Source organism: Sebastes fasciatus, chromosome 13 (genome assembly GCF_043250625.1).
Source record: "Sebastes fasciatus isolate fSebFas1 chromosome 13, fSebFas1.pri, whole genome shotgun sequence".
In the NCBI taxonomy this organism is placed as follows: Eukaryota; Metazoa; Chordata; class Actinopteri; order Perciformes; family Sebastidae; genus Sebastes; species Sebastes fasciatus.
The window spans coordinates 28,290,014-28,310,614 of NC_133807.1; the positions used below are offsets into that span (position 1 = coordinate 28,290,014).

Genomic DNA, 20,601 nt, shown 5'->3' on the forward strand with positions numbered 1-20,601 from the left:
CCTGAAATATCTTTCTTACCTTTACTATAGCTCTCTTTTTCTCCCGTTCACTCTCACAACTTTTCTTCTGAATACTTGGACATTCACTATGTCATCAGGGAACTGGTCTCTTGTTAAAGCCCCTTTTTCCATCTACCTCTTTGCCCCTCTTGATTTATTTTTCCATGGGGTAGAATGATTCTTGGGGCCAGTGTTTTTTTCCTGCCCTCTTAAAACACAGGGTGACGTCTTTGCGGTGGGCAGTCGGTGGCGATCAGTCTCTCACAAAGTCTCCACAGAAGTCGAGCCAGCTCTCCGTCCCGTCGACCACAAATGTGTAATTATTGATACAGAGATTCAGGATATCTTTTTAGAGAGTCTTAGGGGTAGAGCTGAAACAATGAATTGATTGAAAGGAAATGAAGACTATTTTAATAATTGAGTAATTGACCCTTCGCTAAGTCCCGCCCCTTGAACGCAGACAGGCCAATCATAGCGCAGCATGGGCCAGCTTCGACCAGGGTCCGACAACTATCTGGCTCTGCTTCATAGACTGTCATGCAATAATTTCAGATTTTCTTCATTTTCATGCTGGTTTTGTGGATTTCAAGCTAGTCATGGTTAAACGTTGTCCCTGGGGCACGTGTAATAGTGATCCTCGTTATATCTAGAGAGGTTGGAAGGAGATATGTTTGTAAAATGACTAGCAGAGTGCGTTTGCACTATCATTCACATCATTAACTAGGGTTAGCACTATGCTACGCTAGCTACTGAAGGTATTTTGAATGCGTACACATGCTGCTTTTGCTTTGTAATGATTGAACAGTGTTGTTCCTTAATTTCATTGTCTTCTGTCTCGATCGCCAGGTAATGGGGGTTCTTTTTTTACACTGTAATCTGTAGGCTTTAGCTTCTGTCTTTATCTTTTAAAGCTGTTTTTCGCTGCTGAATCAGTTTGACATCTTGATATATCCTTCAAACGCATATTGTAGACCTTTCTGTCTGCTTCTCTCTGAAATCACTTTTTTAATTTTTCCAAAAATTAGATAATATTAATGCATGAATGCAGATGGTGGCAGTGTGGCTCTATAGTAGCTCTGATGGCTTGACGGAGTAGCAGCAGAGGGGCGGGGCTTAGCGAAGGGTCAATTGTTCAAGAAACTAAATTCTCTCGTTCCAGCTTCTGAAGTGTGACGATTTGCTGCTTTTCTTAGTCTTATGTGATGGTATCTGAATACTACAGAATTTCTTTGGGTTTTGGACTGGTGGTCCAACAAGACGTCACCTATAACCCGACCCTGTCAGATGGTTTGAACCATATGAGAAGCCGTCATTGGAAACTGTTTGGAAAAGGGCAGGCGCTTTAAAAAAAAACACTTGGCGGTTGATTGGATGAACCATCTGTCAATCAAACTAACAAAAGCAAATGTGACTGAAGGCCAAAACATCGGCGTACTTTACCCGTTCAGTGCCGTTCTTTGCTCTTCTTTCAATGAAGAAATACTCTCCAGCTCTGATATAACTGACGCTATTGCAGCATCTATCTACGCTAACCTCTTTAAGAGCCGCCATTGTTGTTTTGAACAAACAGTCGTCTCCCACTGCGGTCTCACCGGGTCTCACACACACCTAAGCCACGCCTGTAGCTGCAGTAGCTCCTCACAGGACGCTGATTGGTCCGTTGTCTGGCGAGCCGGACACAAACTCATTACTTGAAGCCTGACGAGATGGATTCTTGTGTAACATTTGATCCTGTGATTCTCTCGTTGCGTATAGGGCTCTGGTTGGCGAGTTTTTTTTTAACATTTCATACACTAAACGATTGGTTGAGATAATAATCTGCAGATGTGAAAATAAGGACTTTATTTATGGGTAAATGCTTTGGGATCTCTGGTTATTTGATTTTTCTGAGGCTAAAAGTGAAACAGTAGAAAACATCCATGACAGCACTGCACCTGTCACCTTAGATAAAGGAAATATAGGATATGTGATACGTGGGATATGAAGTATTTAGGGAGTGTGTAGGATGAAATTGAGGAAATCCCCCCCGATCCCCATAAGATTGATGGGCCTTCTGTAAAACCAAGGGTGCACTATTCACCTCTTTTTTTTCACTATTTATCTCTCGTTCCGCCTCCGTGTCCTATCTTTATCCCTCCACGCTTGCTCCCATTAAGGCTAGCAGGAAGAGTGCAGGGATAGAAAAGCAAAACGAGAGAAGACTTCTGGATATCTCATTCTAGCTGAATCTATATTTAACTGGGGATCAGTCCAGTTCGTATCACTCGTCCCTCCCCAGGGGGCTGCAGCAGGTCTGGCCTGGTGTCTGTAGACTAGACCTGGCCCCGTATCTGTGCTCAGAGGCCTGTTGGCTCACATGTCAGCTAGTTTTTTACTGCACAATGCTTTTCATTTGCTGACACAAAGGAAATGAGACGAGGGGGGGAAGAATGACTGCAGGCAAGCCAAATATGAAAAAAGGATGATGGCAGTAACAGTGTGGGAGTGAGTCAGTAGGAGTCATACTTAGCTGAAATGTTAAGGTACACATTGGTTATTGTGTATTTGTATTTTTTGAAATTGCATGTCCTGCATACGCTGACAGTCTTGTTCATCCGTCGTGAGGTCAACATGTATGACCCCTGCGTGTCAGTGGAGTCACTCCTCAGCTTTATGCTATTACAGCTGCACCTTAGGATTTACTCCGTGTTATCATTTCCTTAGATTGCGCTCCCTGCCCAGTTTCTGACCTCGCACATTCATTTTCATCTTCAGGAAAGGGAGAGAGCAGAGGAAGGAGACGTATGGAAAAATAAGAGAAGGGCTTGTGGCTTCTGGACTTGAAATGTAAGATGGTTCCAATTAACGGAGAGAAAAAGTGGCGGTAGGCGGCCGAGCTAAATGAAAGAATAAAATGGCTGGTTTGATTTCCATCTTCTGACCCCCCTCCAGTTCTCTTCTTCTGTCCTATTTCTTGAAGCCCGCCTGCTTCTGTAAAGTAAAGAGTTACATTCAAGATAGTGAATCCTGACTCAGAAACACAACTTAAATGGGCCATGAAGACAGAACAGGATGAAGAAAACCCAGTAATTGCTGAAAAGACTAATTTGCCATGGATGAAAAGACTGAGAGAGGGAGTCTGTTTCAGCGGTGATGAAAGCTGAAGAGCGACGGTTATTGATTAGCGGAGGGGAAATTAAAGGAAAAGAATGATGATTCTCTGAGAAGAGTGGAAAAACGGAGAGAGGCGAAAATGAGGAGCAGGTTGAAGAGATGAGTGGCTGCAGCTGGGCCTGTAGTGTTGCCTGTTAGACTCGACACAGCAAAGCAGGCACAAGACGAAGCAGCAAACAGGCTCCTTTTGTTACCATAAACATGAGTTACGAGGCGGGGACAAAGAAATATACATATTTATCATTATCATCGTAAGGCATTTATCAAATTTATCAAATTTTAAATGAGTTACAATCAGGGGGCAACCTCCGGGTCTGAAAAGTGAAGCTAATGCTGAAGTGCCTTAAACTTGCATTCTTTCTAACAGCCAGCAGGGGGCGACTCCTCTGGATGCAAAAATAAGTCTGATTGTATAGAAGTCTGTGAGAAAATGACCCGACTTCTCACTTGATTTATTACCTCAGTAAACATTGTAAACATGAGTTTACGGTCTCAATCGCCAGTTTCAAGTCTTCTTCAATACAGCATGATGTTCATTTAGTAAATTATGGTCCCATTTAGAGTCAAATAGACCATAAAGCAGGGGATGCTTTATGGCGTGGCTACCTTGTGATTGACAGGTCGCTACCACGGCGTTGTCTTGTCTGGGAGTTGTCTGTGTTTTCATCTTACAACTTTAACCCTTTCACAGTGTGTTTTCAGTTCATGAAAGTTAATTATAACCTTTTTGGTTGACTAAAAATATCTCACTCAGCGTTTCAAACTCACCGTGAGCTAGCCATTGGGGCACGCTCACATGTACGAACATACACTAAAATACGCGTGCAAGACGGCCGTGCGATGTCAACAAAGCACAGAGAAGATCTGATTACAAAACACACAGAGGGAGAGCGACTTCATTCTCTGCTCAGGTAGACATTACTCCTCTATATCTTTACATAGCAAATAGTTGTTTGCTGCTATGTTAATGCTCTGGATATCATGTAGAGAACCTTTAACAAACAGATATGTGTGGTATCGAACACTTGGCAAGAAAGCAAATAAGCGTATTTCAATCAAAATGTCGGATCTATTCCTTTAAAAAAGCCAAACTGCACCGGCTACAACAGCGGATCATTTTGATAATTTGTTAGAAAAACAGGACTTGAGGTGAAATGACAAATGAGGTTGAATATTTCAGAGCGGGAGTGTATGATTGACAATAATCTACTCTAAACACACATTATCTGACTGGAGGATCTGCCATTATACTGTAGAATAAGACTGGATGAAGTTGAGAAAATAAGCACTCAATCTTCCAGCGCACTAAATTAATTTCTGCACCACTGGCACTCATTGTCAAATACTTACACCCCCATCGAGCTGATACACAGAGAGGTGGAGAGACGGACAGAAAGAGAGAGAGAGAGAGAGATAGAGGGAGATTCAGAGATTGTGATAGTTCCCATATGTGCATACAGACACCTGATATTCGTCCTGGTGGGTGAATCAACATTCTCCGTGAGTGACACAGATGTGCGCTCCGTCTGTTGGAGTTCAGAAGTTAAATAGCTGAGGGAGGAGGGCAGGAGGAGATGGAGTGATACTCATTTGTTTATATTGGGAGAGGATATTTAATAGACTTATAAAACCATAATTGGCCAGACTGCTGACTGGCAACTTTCCTGTGTCTACGTCTCGGTCTGCACCGTGTTTAACCGAAGTGTAAACCTTCGCCTGGTGTCATTTGGGATGATAGACATTGTCAACACTTCATTTTACAGGTCCACAAATTTCACGCTAACAAGGTGATAATTAGCAAGTAACCTAAGAATTGCTGCCAAATTACCCAAATATTTACCTCAAAATGTATCGAAAATGACTTTATTATAAACACTATTTTATAATTAGATGCTGAAATAGCATCTAATGGTTAAAATAGGGTCCCTAGGCTTGAGAAGCGGCTGAGCTCTGCTCTTCATCGGAGGTGGAAAACTAATAGAAGACTTCTGATCAGGCACAAATCTCACCATTGTGTGACTTATCGTCTAAACAAATGTAACCTGGTAGCTAATGTCATGTTTCAGGGAGTTTTTTAAGAAATTTCAAATAAGTTATTTGCTAATTATTTATCTATTTATCAGCAGACATGGAAATAAAGCTTATCAATTAACTTTGTATTATTTTCCTGGAAATGTATCAAATAAATTTCCACCTATATGGAAATAGCGGAATGTAATTATTAAATATTGTTTATAATAATTAATTTTAGATACATTTTGAGGTTAATATTGGGGTAATTTGGCAGCAATTCCCAAAAAATGTCAAATAGGTTATTTGCTAATTATCACCTAATTACCATGAAATCTGTCAACCTGTAAAATAAAGTTCTTCTTCTTCTTCTTCTTCTTCTTGAGCGTTCCCTTTTTATAGTTATTAGACCTGGCTCATCACTTTACTACTTACCAGACTGAAAACTATTTCCCCACATCTTCATGCAGACACCTGTGTGTTGGTAATATTCTTTTCCCAGATGTAATTTCCTCTATACTCCCTTTATTGTGTGAGCCGGCCACTCAAACAGGTGTAACTGATTCTTTACACCTCCGAGTCCTTTGCGTATTTTGTCAAGTCATGAACCATTTCTCTTTCCTCTCTCTCTCCGTCCGTCCTTCTGTGTGAATTCCATCTGCTTGGATCCTTTGTTCGGCTGCTAAGGAAAACATTTGTCTTTTTTTTCCTTTTTGTCTTTCTCGTCTTCTCCCTCTCTTTTTCTCCCCGTTTTCATGTGTGTCGTGATCGATTTGCAGCCTGTGTGTAAAAGGTGGGGGCTTTAGGTGAATGGGATTTGAGTTAAATTTAAGACTGCAGAGGAGAGATACTGTTTGGCAACATTTATATCCACACACACATAAGGTCCAGATGTTGTGTCCTCTGGCTGCCCCGGGGTGTTAGCAGTAATATAGCTTTCTGGCGGCTGCGTTACGCTTCCTTAAGCTGGAACGCTGTTTATTGGGAAAAGGTGAGCTGCGGCCCAGCTCCAACCCCCCCCCCACCCCCCTTAATCCTCAATTGCACTTTTATCGCTCAAGCCGCCGAGCCCCGATGACATCTTCGTCAAAAGGCTCAAACCTGCGCGTGCCTTCATATCCGGGTGAAGGATGACATCATGGCAGTGTGATCTATGGAGCATGCATGGCTGTCTGCAGCGAGAGACGTCAGGCCGGTTTATTTGCCTTCGGCCCTGAAGCTGGTTGGCTCAGGCAGCGTAGTGAAAGGCCTGAGGGATGCTGTAATGGCAAAACTAAGCCTGTCTGCTCCAGAGCCGGTTCACAGAAAGGTGATATATTTTCACTGTTTTTTTTATTGACTCCCTCAAGGAGTAATTTGTCTTTTTGTCCTCCCCACTCCATAGTCAGGTCTAAAGGCAGGATAACGATGTGTATAGTCCTAATGCCTTTTTAGCCAAGCTAGTGGCATGGCTCTAGGGAAGGCAATTTTGGTTGGACGGTTGGTCCACCACTTTGGTACAGACTGAAATATCTCATTACCTTTTGGATGGATTGTTATGGAGTTTTGTACAGACATTTATGGTCCCCAGATGATGAAACGGTGATCCCATTACTGCCACCAGCAGGTTGACATTTTTGGGTATTAGTGAAATGTCTCGATATCTATTGCATCTAGGGTGACCCAGCCCTCGCTCCAGCCTCGGTCTGTGTCTCATTCACATGAACGAAGGAAGGGGAAATAACTCTGGAATAACTCTGGAATCACGTGACGGACACAGACGTTGTAGTAACGCCGTTTGGCCACTACGAAAATTGGCATCAACGACCGGCGCTCTTCCCTGGGGCTTGGTTTGTTGACACTGTATGTAATGTACTGTAGGCCACGCCCACTGTGGTCACGTGATGTTTCAGTGTTTTTGTTCCGGTGTTCGGCACAGAGCTGACACCCGCTCGCTCGTTCTCATCCCCGGCTCTGAAGCTCTGTTTGCTGCTGTTGCCTGGCAAAGTCAGCGGTGTCAGCGGTGGGGACCGACGGTAGACTTCTATGTTAATGAAATGTACCCAAATTCATGAACATGTAGGATATTACTACTGAATTCCTGTAATATTACGTCATGTGTTTACTACGTGTTTATTTGCATATAGAGCGGGGAAGTGGGATCCAATCACAAGTGGTCACTCAAGACGCGTGTGGAGACGCATTCTGATTCCAGGTGTGAACTGACGTACTTTAAGCTATCCACTTGTGATCAGATCACCCAAGACGCAAGTGAATGCCAGGTCTGAACAGGGCCTTATTAGACACAGACATCCCTCTGACACACTCATCTGGTGTTTAGCGATAGTCATGCTGATGCATGACTGAATATGGCAAAAAAAAAAGTGATGATGCAGATTTTGTGCTGTTTACTCTTGCGTGTTACATGAACACAATTGGAATCTCCTGTTGGCAGCCAGAAATATGAATCAGACGCCACATGTTGCTCCTAAAAGCAGTTCCGGTGTCAAACAGACCTTGAGCAGATTAAAATAGTCAGAGCTCAATTCGTTCCTAGTTTGGTCAGAGTACCAACTCTTGCATTGTCTTGCCCCTGGAAGGAAATGGGCCAGCGGTGCCGGTGATGAACGGCTCGATGGCAATGAATTATCTTCGTGTCTGTTTATACCGCGCATGACTTTAGCCTTTCTCCTTCCCCCGCTCTTTTCTGATCTATCACTTTTTTTTGGAGGTCTTAGTTTACTCTGGACCTCTCTCATGCATCTGGGCTATTTTTCAACGGTCTCACTTGCAGGGACTTATCAAGGCATATATGAGTTCAGTTACCTGCACGAGGCATACCGGCTGACTGCGCGCTGAAAAATGATCTTGAGTCATGATTTTAAGTGTTTATTCAATCCAGGACTTATTATCAACTCTGTCAGTGCTCTGGTAGCGTAACTTCAGGAACGTGTGTGAGAGCCAGGTCAGTAGAGTGTTTTCTAATCCGTCTTAGTGGATAAAGCTATTTAGGAGCACACCAGGAGCCAGAAAACATCTGCATTGCATACAGATGGTGTCAGATAAAATGCCGGTATGGACAAAGACATATCATCCCCGAGAGAGGAGCAAAAGTGCACATCTGAAGATTTCCTTTTTAAAACCGTGATTTGATGTCGGCGTGCGTTCTCAACATATGTAACAGTGTCAAGCCCCCTCATAGCTGAGAAACAATAAACTTGGTTTGAACCACCGGTGTGGCCTGTAAGACTGCCTATGATTTATAGTTTGTTCTGCCTCACTGGTAGGGATGGTTCCAGCACAGGAGTCTTGGCCTGAGCTTTACATTTAGGCGGAAAAACATTTTGAGAAAGAATCTCGTTTCCAACTCAAAATTTAGAGGAGAGCATTTTTTTATCCATTTCATCTTTATGTTTCCAGTTCAAAGTTAAAAATAAAAACTGCCTAATAACACCTCTAAAGGCTGGCCCACACTAAAAGATGTTTCAAATCTTAACAGATGTTGAAAATGTGAGACTCCACATATAACGACATGTAATGATGAATTTAACAGTTTTGTTCCTAGAGTGTGTGGAAAGCAACGATTTGGCCAAAACTGATTCATTCATGAGCAACAAGAGAGTCCTGACTCAAAAAAAGCAAACAGGAAATCTTGCAAAATCTCGCAATCAAACGTGACTTTAATGTAAACAAACATGACGGACGACGGGCAGGAAGATTTAGATGATGTTGATGCTGAAAATTCATGATGGATGGATGGATGGATGGATGAAGTCATGGAGGAAGACATGTTAAATAAACACTAATCAACAAGTTGGTCCTCCATTTCTGCTTTGCGTTTTGCATTAGCTCATGCATTAGCCACGGTTGCCATGGTTGTCCTTCCACTTCAGTCAGCTTGGTTCTCAATTTGCTATCATACTTTCCCAAGTTACTGCGTCATCGGCTGTCCTCGGGGTTCAACAGGATATCCGATCGTAAATATTGAACATGTTTAATATTTACGATTTGAAATCGGTGCGGCAAGGATGGACTTCCGAGCAGATCAGGAGATGTAAAAAACACTGTCAACATGCCTCACACCACAGGAATATCTGGAAAGATAATCTTTAGAACCATCAAAAAATGGGCTTTGCTGACGATCGTCAGGACGGGGGGAATAGGGCCCTTGAAATGTGGAAATGATGCATGTTGTATTATTCATCTATGACTTGGTAAACATCAGTTGGGCGGGCGCAGTAACATCCTGGAGTCTTGTTGTTACAGTGAGGTTGCCAGGCAACCAGGGTATGACATGATGTTTGAGATGCTGCATGTGCTTAGTCACTGCCCCGAGTGGCTGCTGATAAAGAAATGATCCATCTGAAAATCAGCGCCTCATCTCTACATATCTATATTTACTAAACAAGATAAGACACAATCAAAGTACTCACATGGGGAAGGGAGGGAGCGAACCAAAATCAGTAAAACAATGAACGCCCTTATCCTCCATTTTTTCTTCTGTCCTTAGATCTCCTACTGCACCCGGAACAAACTAACATATGTGTGTCATTTACTTTCCACATGTACCGAAGTAAGAAGCAACCTGGAGAGGATTTACGAAGAGCAAACAGTGTTGAAATGTTTCGTGACCGTTTAAATTTAACCAGAACCTCCGTTCAGCCATTTCAGCTGTCGATTCTCAAACCACTTGGCGGGGCGTGCGGCGAGAGTGACGTCCGTAAGGAGAGAAATGGAAGTGGGGTTTTACTTAGAAATTGATAGGGCCCACATGTGTGCTACCCTCTATGAGCTCAAGCTGGATTTAATATTGTTCATCCCTATTTCGTCCAACTGTTCATACAACGGTTCCTATGATATCTTACGAAACGTTATTCCTCATTTTTCGTGGGTTTTTCTACGAATGTCCTGCAGCACGTCAGTTTCTAGGGGTGGGAATCACCAGAGGTCCAACGATACGATATTATCACGATACTTAAGTCACGGTACAATCTTATTGCCACTTTAAACATTATTGCGATTATAAACAATCTGATATATTGTGATTTATTACCTTTTTTCAACTGCTAATTATGCAGTTTGTCAACATCTGTTTTATCTAATAAGATTCAGTTTTCACTCTGTTCATCTTAGTGTTTTCAGTCACATATCTTGAGGTCAGAGGTCAAGGGACTCCTTTGAAAATGGCCATTCCAGGTTTTCCTTGACAAAATGTAGCGTAACTTTGGAGCGTTATTTAGCGTTCTTCCCGTCAAGCTAACATGACACGGTTGGTACCAATGGATTCTTTCGTTTTTTTACTTTCATTTGAAACCAGTATCTTCACTTTAGCTATAAGACTAAGCTCGTAGGATTGTTAAGAGATTAATAGTTTATATAATAAAAGATCAATACTTGAAATCCGTGTATTGATACAATATTACATGCATACAGTGTTTTCAAAATAAACTTCCATCTTCACAGGAAACAACTTGATTAGGTTTAGGCAATAAAACTACTTAGGTTTAGGAAAAGGTCGTGGAAGTGGCGTTACTTTATTACGGAAATTACGTGACTTACACGTGGTATGATCATCTGTCTCCTCGGCGAAAGTCCAATGGTTTTTGACCCACCCATCCACCGCGACCTCCTCCCTACGCAGCGTTTGTCGCTCTTTGTGCTTCCTGGTTCACGATTACATGGATTACATACCAATTGATCGTGGGATATAAACGAATTACAGTGCATTAGATACAAACGGTGTATGGGAACAGCCTGAACCGTTAGCTTCAGTTGTAGATTTGGCAAGTGCCCATTGGACTGAAACATAGCTGTACATTAATGGAGGTAGTACAGAGCCGGGCCGTGTTACCCTGTAACCTACCTCGTGTTCAGGGGCGCAACATGGCAGCTCAAGTTCTCCACATTTGTTTTTACAGTTTGTCATCTGTGGCCATTTAACAGTGACACGAGAGTGAGGCGGCGCAAAGAGGTTGTGAGTGTTAAGCCTTAGAAAATAAGCCTCTGTCCTGTTGCCATGCGCAGCCGTCCAGCCACGCTCCTCGGGGTTCGTGTGGCCAGAAAAATGACAACAGTAATTTGGGGAGACGCAGTGGGCTGAGGGGCCAACGGCTCCTGCTCCGTGGAAACTTCATCGCTGACCTTTATGCCTTATGGGAAAACTCAGTGTTACTAGTACACAGATACCACGGGGCTTACTGACTGACTGTAACAAGTAGTTAGGATCTGAAAGGTAAGCTCTGGTTACTCAGAAACCACACTTCACTTTAGGTGATTGCGCATCTTGTCTCTTCTTTTGTCCCCACCTTCACAATAACAGCACATCTATGACTTGATTCAAAAGCAGCACAGCGTTGAGTACAATGTGAACAAAATCCAGCACATTATCTTACTTACATGCCCCCTTCCACTTGCCTCTTTTACATATCGTCTTTACAAACATGCACATTCTCTCAGCACAACACCTGCAGTTGTTTTTTAGCTCTTACCTCTGACAACATGTGTCATTTGCATTTGAAGACCACCAACCAAACCCAGCATAGCGGCGCTGTTTTGACACATATTCCCCATGGAAACAGTGTCTCAGTACCATGAACACACACACAAACACACAGGCTCGGAGTCACAGTTTGGTAATCTTAGCTGCGCTCGGGGCAGAAGTCACCTTGTCTGCTACATCAACAATAACAAGCGCTCCTTTCATGGGACAAGTCCTGCTCTGTCCAACTCACAGGGATCTGTCAGAGGCTCCTGTCTGTCTTCCTTCCTTTTTCTGTCTTCGTCTCTTCCCTGCAAATCATTCACTCGTCACCCCCGCCCCTCGTTATCTTGAACTATACCTCAAGGTTATGTTTAAAGATAGAGACGTTGATCTCAAGGGATCAAGAATTCAATTAAGATATATTAAATATGTCTTATTTTGTCGTCTGATTTTAAAATGTTGCGTTGTTTGTTCCGCAGAGCGCCAAGAGTCTTCAGAACAACAAGGATTCACGCATCCTGTGGGCCAAAGAAGACTTTTTAATCACCACCGGCTTTGATATGGTGAGAAACTCTTTGTTCATCTTGCATTGACCAGGAGTCCTGTGTTTCTAATGTGTGTTATTACCTAATGAAAGAAGTACATGTACTACAGTTTGACCATTATGAGTTTATGAGGACCGACACAGATAACATTAGTTTGGAACCAATATCGCCAATACTTTTGGGTCTTATCCTAGCCAGATCTGGTCTGATTCGACCCAGATCTGGTTGTTTTTTCTACTAATGTAATGTCATTGTCTACCAGAATAAATGATCAAATATAGTTTAAAAAGTAAAATGTACTTTTGTAGACAATTTTCCCTGTAAAACTTCTTTCCGTTAAAAAGTTAATTTTTCATTCATCTTGGTTTTCTGGGTCATAACATCGAACTGATGTCAGAATCTTAATCCTCGTGGTCGACTTAACACAACAAAACGTTGTTTTTGGTGCTCTGGTTGGGCAGGTTTGGTTCTGGCTCAAGTTAATTTTTGGCAATTTAGATTTGGCCCTCTGGCAAAATATCCCGGGATTTTGGGAGGGACCTTGGAGCTAATTTTTTTATAAAAGGTCCATAGAAGTCAAATGAATCATCAAAACATCTTAGCCAGAGAAGGGTCACGGAATTGAGGTTTTTGACCCTACTATTTATTGTTAAATATAAACATTACAATATAACAAGATTACAATAACAGGGTAATTCCTTCTTAAATAAAATATTATTTGCATGCACAACTGATAAAAGAAACTATTGCAAAAAAAAAAGGCCCTGAGACAGCAACTTGTTTAAGATGATATTTGAAGCACACAGTGAATATTGATTAACGTTTTAGGAGGAATACAATAGTATAACATGGTTTGGCTTTTAAGTTGTTGGAGTTGTTACTATTATCTATTCAGATTCACATGCTGTGTTTGAAATTACTCTCTATTTGCTAAAAGCTCACAATGTTTTCTTTCTTCCATTTTAAGTGTTCAAGTTCTGAACTGTGAAATTTGTTCACCATGTACTGTAGTGCCATCAAAAAATGTTAATCCAATGAAATATGTTCACTATCCTACACATCATGCCGTTGCCTTTGCTTCTGAGATGAAAATTACCATCATGCATTACTGCAACTGTCATCGATGGCGCAAAATCATTATCATTCATAAGTTTAACTTTTTAAGAACTGAGAGTCTCATGTAGTTTGTACGAGCCCGTCTCTTGGTGTAAATGTTTGTTTATACAGTACTTAACCTCTCTTGTTGTTGTGTGTGTGTAGATGCGTAGCCGCGAGGTGAGGCTTTGGGACAGCAGGAAGCTGAGCTCTTCGGTCAGATCGGCGACGCTCGGCTCTTCCAGCGGGTGAGTACAGCATCAGCGTGCAACCACTGCCGCCCCATAACTGGCACGGTCATGACACTGACTGTGTTGCTCTTTATTGTCTGAGGTCATGCGTTACAGTACAAAGTGTGACTGTGTGATTTGACATACTTAGCATACATGTTTATGTGTGTGGTATGTGGCTATTGGTGTGTGACATTTACATATCTGAAATGATGTATGGATGGCCTTCGCACATCGTGAAGCTGGACAGGCGTGCAGACCTCCCAGAGCTCAGACACCGTCCCTCACATTCTTGCCATTTCCTGGGTCACAGCCACACACAGAGACCTCTATCCTCTCTCTGCGTCCCTCTGTCCATAATCACTGCGAAGGGTCAGACAAACGGCAGTACACACATCAACACTTCTCCCTTCAGCTCGCCGCTTGTCGTTTTCTGCTCCTGACCTCCTCCCGAATCGCTCCGTTTATTTTTCCAAACACGGCTTGCGGAGGACCGGTGGAGAGCGGGAGCGTGGCCGAGCTCCAGAGAGGAGAGGAGAGGAGTGGAAGGATGGAGGAGGAAAGAGGGGGAGAGAGAGAGAGGGTGGGAGTGAAGGTTCCTTTGTCAGATCCAACTCATGCATTTTAGGGCTATTATAAACAGCCTTGTTGGCCAAGTCATTCCAAACTGGAGCAGGCCGGACTCTGCCAGGCGATTCAGCACGCTGTGGTGGATTAAATACATTTATTATCATCATTATTACTGTAAAAAGGCAGAGAGGTAGCTGCACGGAGCTCTCTGTGGCAGCACCGATTCCACATCTGTGGCACAGGTATTTAAAGCTGGGCATACACTGGACAATTTTAGCCCGTTTCTGGCCTGTATTTTCAGCCGCAGGACTCATTTTAGAGTCGGACTGAATTTCACGATCTCCTCGTACAGTAGGAGTAGGAATTACACAGCATTTCTAAAATAGTACAGTGTATGCCCAGCTTTAGAGTCTGTATGTGCCCATGTTTGGTTGCAGCAAGGACCAGAAAGTGTGAAGATATACAGTACAATATAACTTTATGTAAATAGTATGAACAGGTTTTTTTTTAAGCGGCCTCTTGAGGAATGTGATTGTTTTTTCCTTCCCTTTGGAATCTGTGTGTGTGTGTGTGTGATAGACGTTTAGGAGTTGACACAGCGGGGTCCTAAATAACACTCTCCCTCCTCCCTCTGCCCTCGTGCGCGCCACTCATCTCCATTTCCTCCACTTCCTCCTTCATTTGAGTGAGACAGATAGTTGCCTGTCTGAGTGCCTCTCTGGAATTCGTCGCATTGTTTTGTGCCAGCGTACTTTTCATGGACATGGAGGATATCTGATGCCACATTTCTTTTGCTTCCTATTACCAAACATGTATTTTGTTTTGTCATACTAATGCAAGAAAACACAGCACATCAGGAACTGTGTGTCTGCTAAAACCACAGAAGATAGTGTTAATTAGTCAATTTTATTGCAAGGTTTGGTCTCCCTGGTGTCTCTGCTCGTATACAGAGGAATGTTGAAGTTTAGCCGCCGTTCTGTGGTCGTGACGATGGCGCAACTCGAAGAGAATGTACCAGCGATGTGAGGATTTCTACCAAAGTGTCCTACTCATCTGGTGTCAAGCTGTTAAGTCTTCCTCCTCAGCCACTGTCTGGTTGTCTAAGTGTCTGTCCGCGCTTTCTTGACTCAACCCACCATATTGGATTTATTAGATGCATTAGCTTTGAATTTGAGAAAAGCCCTCTAGTTTCCTGTATTTTGATACCAGTTAGTGTGATTATTTTCATTGAACATAATTGCTGGGGTGTGTGGCGTCGACCCATCTGCAGTGTGTCCTGTATTAAATCACTTCAATCATGCTATCATGTGCCGGGATGGTGTGTCAGAGAGCGATCACTCCCAAGGCCACATCCCCTCCAGATGCCTTTAGACCAGCTCTGATATAAAACAGGTAGGCGATCAGATGACACATGAGACCTTGCCCTTTTGCTGCCATTCTGGCTTTTCCCCTTCGCTCTCATTTCATCTTCTTTGCCACGATATTTCCTTCACCCTTCTATAACCCTGATTCTTCTTTTCCCCCCTAATTGTCCTTGTTGAGCCTGAAAGATACGTCAAAACTTGAGATGTTGGTGTAGCAACTTTAGTGTTTTATCCCATTTCCATCACACTGAGTTTAATCTGAAATAAATTAGGGGTGTAAGAAATATCAAAAATATCAAGTATAGCATCTTTATGTTTTGTGATACTGTATTGATTACATGCAAAGATGAACTCAGTCAATACTTAATTTCATTTGGAAAGATATGCACCATCTCAGTGTATGTATGTGCCCTCTCAAAATAGTGCTATGATGTTTGATGTTACTAACCTTGCACGACAACTGGAATCTTGTGATGTCACGAGATCACGCGAGGATCGCAGGATCAAATGTCATCTGGAGAAAAACAACAGATTATATAAACGAAAATAGACCCGAGCACTTGAGTAAGTGTCTGCTGCATCGGTCTCCTTCAAAATGACTGACAGAGTGTGTCTAACAGGTACTGCATTTAGCATAAAACGATATTCTCAAATCATACCATGGCAAACTCAAGGCCAACAGCAACAACAGCTGTCAGTGTGTCAGTGTGCTGACTTGACTAGGACTTGCCCCAAACGGCATGTGATTATCATAAAGTGGGCATGTCTGTAAAGGGGAGACTCGTGGGTACCCATAGAATCCATTTACATTCACTGATCTTGAGGTCAGAGGTCAAGGGACCCCTTTGAAAATGGGCATGCCAGTTTTTCCTCGCCAAAATTAAAGAAATTAGTGGTGTAAAAATGAATTTGCGTTGACGCGTTATCGCGTTAACTTTGACAGCCCTAGTTAAAAGGGCGTGCAAAGTTCCCTTTTTATGTTTATGAACAGCTTTTTATACACCACCTCATCCCTACATCACGATCTTTATCCTTCCCCCGCCTCCTCCTAGCTTCTTGCCCTGTTTAAATGTAGCTGCAGCATTGACCGAGGTCCCGTCTGGGCTTTTGACCAAAGCTGCTGTTACGGGCCGAGGCTCCATTCTTGTCTGCTAATCTTCACAGTGGGGAAACCAGAATCCAGAACACTGTCAAGAACAAACAAGGCTTCAGGAGTTAAATTGAGGGGAAAATGTAATCGCTACTTCTTATTCGGTCGTATTCATCTAAGCGCCGGCCAAACACTTTATGAAGCTAAATAGCTCCTTGACGTAGTGTGCAATCAGCGAACGCTGATAACAGAAAAAGCTGGCCGGCTTCTAGGTAATGTGCAAGGTCAAAACGTTTGTTATTGCTGGCTGTTTACTCAGTCGTACTGTATCTCAATATTTTATAATACAACTGGGGGATAGAGGCTCGTGTCTGGGCCTCCTTCCACTCCTTCTAGCCACTATTTATCTCCCTTTGCAGTGAAGTTTCATTCAGCTTTCAGCGTCGGGCTGGCCTCAAGTTCCCTTTGGCCTTCATGGTTTTAATTGTTTGTTTCTGCTTCGTTATCGTGGTGCGTTTTCTGTGGATAATTTTGTTTTTAGTTCAGCATTGTCTCAGTGCATGTCTCTTATGTATAACAAAGCAGCTATGACAATATGCAATAATGGAAAGGGGACGTTGTGTACATTTTCCTCTGCACTTGATAGATTGAACCGTGCCAGCTGAGGAAGCTCAAAGTCAAACATCCAAAATGGGGCATTTCCTCCCTGTCATTTCAGGCCAGAGGTGCATATAAAGATGGATTTGTTCTTTTTTTTTTCTGCCTGTCTTTAATTAAAAGCCCTGCGGTAAACATGGTAATCGGAGCAGCGGGCTGGCTTGTATCAGGTTAGCTGTGCTCGTCCACGACATTCGGTAGGACTGTTTTCTTTGGAGTGTCACAACATAAAGAGGCCCGGGAGTACGAGCCAGTGAAAAGGGGGTTGTGGGTGGAATATAATTTGGATGGAGAATAATGGAGGGGGAATGTTTGCTTTTTGGTTGGGGTTTGAAATGGAGACTGAAAAATTGAGGGACGGAGGGCGATGAGCCTGAGAGGGGTGTTTTTAAACTTGTGCAGAGGCAGCTATTACAGCGCGCCTGTTTTCCATACAGATCTGGACATTTTGGAGAACAACGTGGATCTCTGTGTACCGCTCTCTCCCTCGTACTCTTCCCCTCTATAAACCCGAATTATAATAATGACTTTAATTGGGCCTCTAAGCCCAGCTGCAATCAGTGAACTTTACAACTGGGCACGATTGCAACCAGCTTGCCGTGTAAATGCTCGAGACGTCATGATAATTATCCATGCGCTTTACACACAGATTCACCGCACTCAGCATTAAATGCAGCAAAGTCTTGATGATGCGTGCCCGTAAAGTAGCTCGTAATCGTGTCATAAAGGGCTCTCCGAGGGTCAGTTGGTTAGAATTCGGCATGACTAAACTTGAATCTCGGAGACGGCTCTGGCCTTAACCCCTGTAATTGTCCTCAGTCACTACCGATGTTCTGCCCAAGCACATACGAATGGACACGTAGGCGCATACATCTTCTATTACTCTTCATCATGGCTGCTCTGTCTTTTTTCCCTGGCGTGAGGCTGATTAGAACAGATCGCAGTGAACCGGTGCCTACCAGTATCCATCCTGCCGATTGGAGAGGACATGTCCCCGGAGAGCCGACCCCTCTGTTTTCCCAACCCGGTCACGGGTTACACAAAGAACTCGCCCTCTGAGGCGAGAACTGCTGACAGACTGTGCTGTTAGAGAAGTTTTGCGGTGGATGCAAGGGAGTGCCCCAGGTGTGCTGCACGTACTCACACACCCTCTATTGACTCTCCACAATCTATTCCTGTTTTCCTAGCAGGGTCGTGCCTGGGAGCAGGGCCCAGTCATTGGGTGTAATTGAGCCCAACTCCCTTTAATCAGATGGATTGAGAAGAGGCCTGCGCCCCAGAAGGGAACCAGCCTTTTTACAGAACAGTCCCCCCTCTCCCCTCCTCCTTTTTCTCCCACCCTGGCCCAGGCGCTCTAAAATCAGTCCCAGATGAAGGCTTTCCTGTGGGGATTAGGTGCAGCTGCAGCACCGCTAACCAAACCAGACCAAAAAGAAGAAGAAAAAAAAAAACGCCACAGAATGTTTCAACAATCGTTTGACCTCGCTTCTTTCTCAAAGTTCCCCCCGTCTAAGAGCGAAGCTTTGTTGTTTGGGTCCAGCTCAGAGAGTCATGTAGGGAGAGGCAAAACTACAACATTCAGGTGATCTTCAGGGTCAAGTCGACAGTTCAGCTGGTGCGGCGCCCTCCCCCTCCCTCATCTCCGGGATGGCCTTGAGGGGGAGGGTTAAAAAGATGTGACCGCACACGCTCTGTCAAAGAACCTGAACGCTGCGTTCTGACAGTTGAAACATGGTGTCTGGAATCTGTTAGTCATTTGGGGTTTGTGATTCAGTGGAGGGGGGAGTTTGACCAGGAAGAGAGGATGAAAAAGGAGGAGGAGGAGGGAGCTCTGAAATCCCCTCTTATTTTTTATATATTTTTTTAGATATCGTCTCTATCGGGCTTTTCACGGACGCTCATGTGGCAACCTTCTTTTACTCCATAACACCTCATTGAAGCCTCTTTCATGCCCTGTGATCAACAAAAACTCCTTTTATTCCTGTGTCCTACTAACCTGTCAAAAATACAGCCGCTATCCTTCAATGAATCCTTTTTTTATCCTTATGTGGGCGCCTATTAGACCTTCTGTCTGTCACCATTTGTCCCCCAACTCCTCTGTCCCTCACTCTTCTTTCTCTCTGTCGTGCACAGACTAAATGGATGGAGGGAGTTTTTGAAGGTGCTGGTGTCTGGGATTCTAATTAAGTGTTTTTTTTTTTTTAGAGCAAAGCCTAATGGAGCCTCAGAACTGGTAAAAAACACATGGAAGTATGTGGAGCGTTTGGCAGGGGGATGTTTAATATAATTCACAGAGGGTTTTGATTTCATCCCGCAGGTATGTGCTCAGCACTCCAGGGATCAGAAGGACCCTTTTGTGTGAACTCACCACAGAAGGAAAAACAGAAAAAATTCCCTCCCACCTTCAGCTACCTCCTTCCTCACGACCTCCTCCCCCCTTCTCTTCTTCCATTCACCTTTATTTTTCTTTTATGGTTTGGATTATAAAATCATGCGGACTAAACTGGAGATGATTTATCAAGGGAGGGTTCTCTGCTTTACGTGGCAGTTGAGCGCGTCTTAATGCTGTTAAGGTAATTGCACAAATGACTCAAAACTGGATGGCTTTCTGGATCCTCGCTCTGCCTCAGCTTTGGATTTTTTGAGACAGTGTCAGACTTCACTTTCCATCCTTTATAAAAACAGCAGCGCAGTTGCACTTGCAGCTGCAGATATATATATTTTTTTCCAACATCTGGAAAGATATCTTTTTTCCCCATTTATTAAAAATGCACTGGCAATAGCATTTTGGGATCTTTGCCCTACCAAAAATCTACTTTGGGCCTTCCCAAGTCCACTTCAGCACTTTTCTCTCCACTGCTCTGTGGTGTAGATATCAAGTAACTGAGTGTCTGATAGAGATGTGAATAAGGCTGTGTTGGCAGAAGATGCGGGGCCAAAGTGGAAACAGCACGGGCTATTATTCACAATACACGCATATAATGCTAGGAGATGAATAAACACACTGCTATTAAATATCAACGCAATGGGATGCTATTTCTGGAGGAGCTGCAACGGCAGGTTCAAGAAGATCTTCCAAACTAGGGGTAGCTTGTGTAAAAGTCAGTGGGCAACCTCCGGGGTCTGAGAAGTGAAGCCAGGGGGCGACTCCTCTGGTTGCAAAAAGAAGTCCGATTGTATAGAAGTTTATGAGAAAATCAGCCTACATCTCACTTGATTTATTACCTCAGTAAACATTGTTTATGGTCTCAATCTCTAGTTTCAAGTCTTCTTTCAAGTAAATTATGGCCCCATTTAGAATCAAATAGACCATAAAGCAGGGGATGCTTTAGGGCGTGGCTACCTTGTGATTGACAGGTCGCTACCACGGCGTTGTCCGGTCTGGGAGTTGTTTGTGTTTTCAGTTCATGAAAGTTAATAATAACCT

At 43.4% G+C, this 20,601-nt stretch overlaps 1 protein-coding gene across 1 annotated transcript in view; it reads left to right on the forward strand.

The window, feature by feature from the left end:
* coro7 (coronin 7) overlaps positions 1–20,601 on the forward strand; it is a 139,667-nt gene that overhangs the window by 33,609 nt on the left and 85,457 nt on the right. Inside the window, exons 8-9 of the mRNA XM_074656679.1 lie at positions 12,103–12,186; positions 13,429–13,511. Of these exons, the coding sequence (XP_074512780.1) occupies positions 12,103–12,186; positions 13,429–13,511 (167 nt within the window). The remainder of the gene's footprint in view (positions 1–12,102; positions 12,187–13,428; positions 13,512–20,601) is intronic.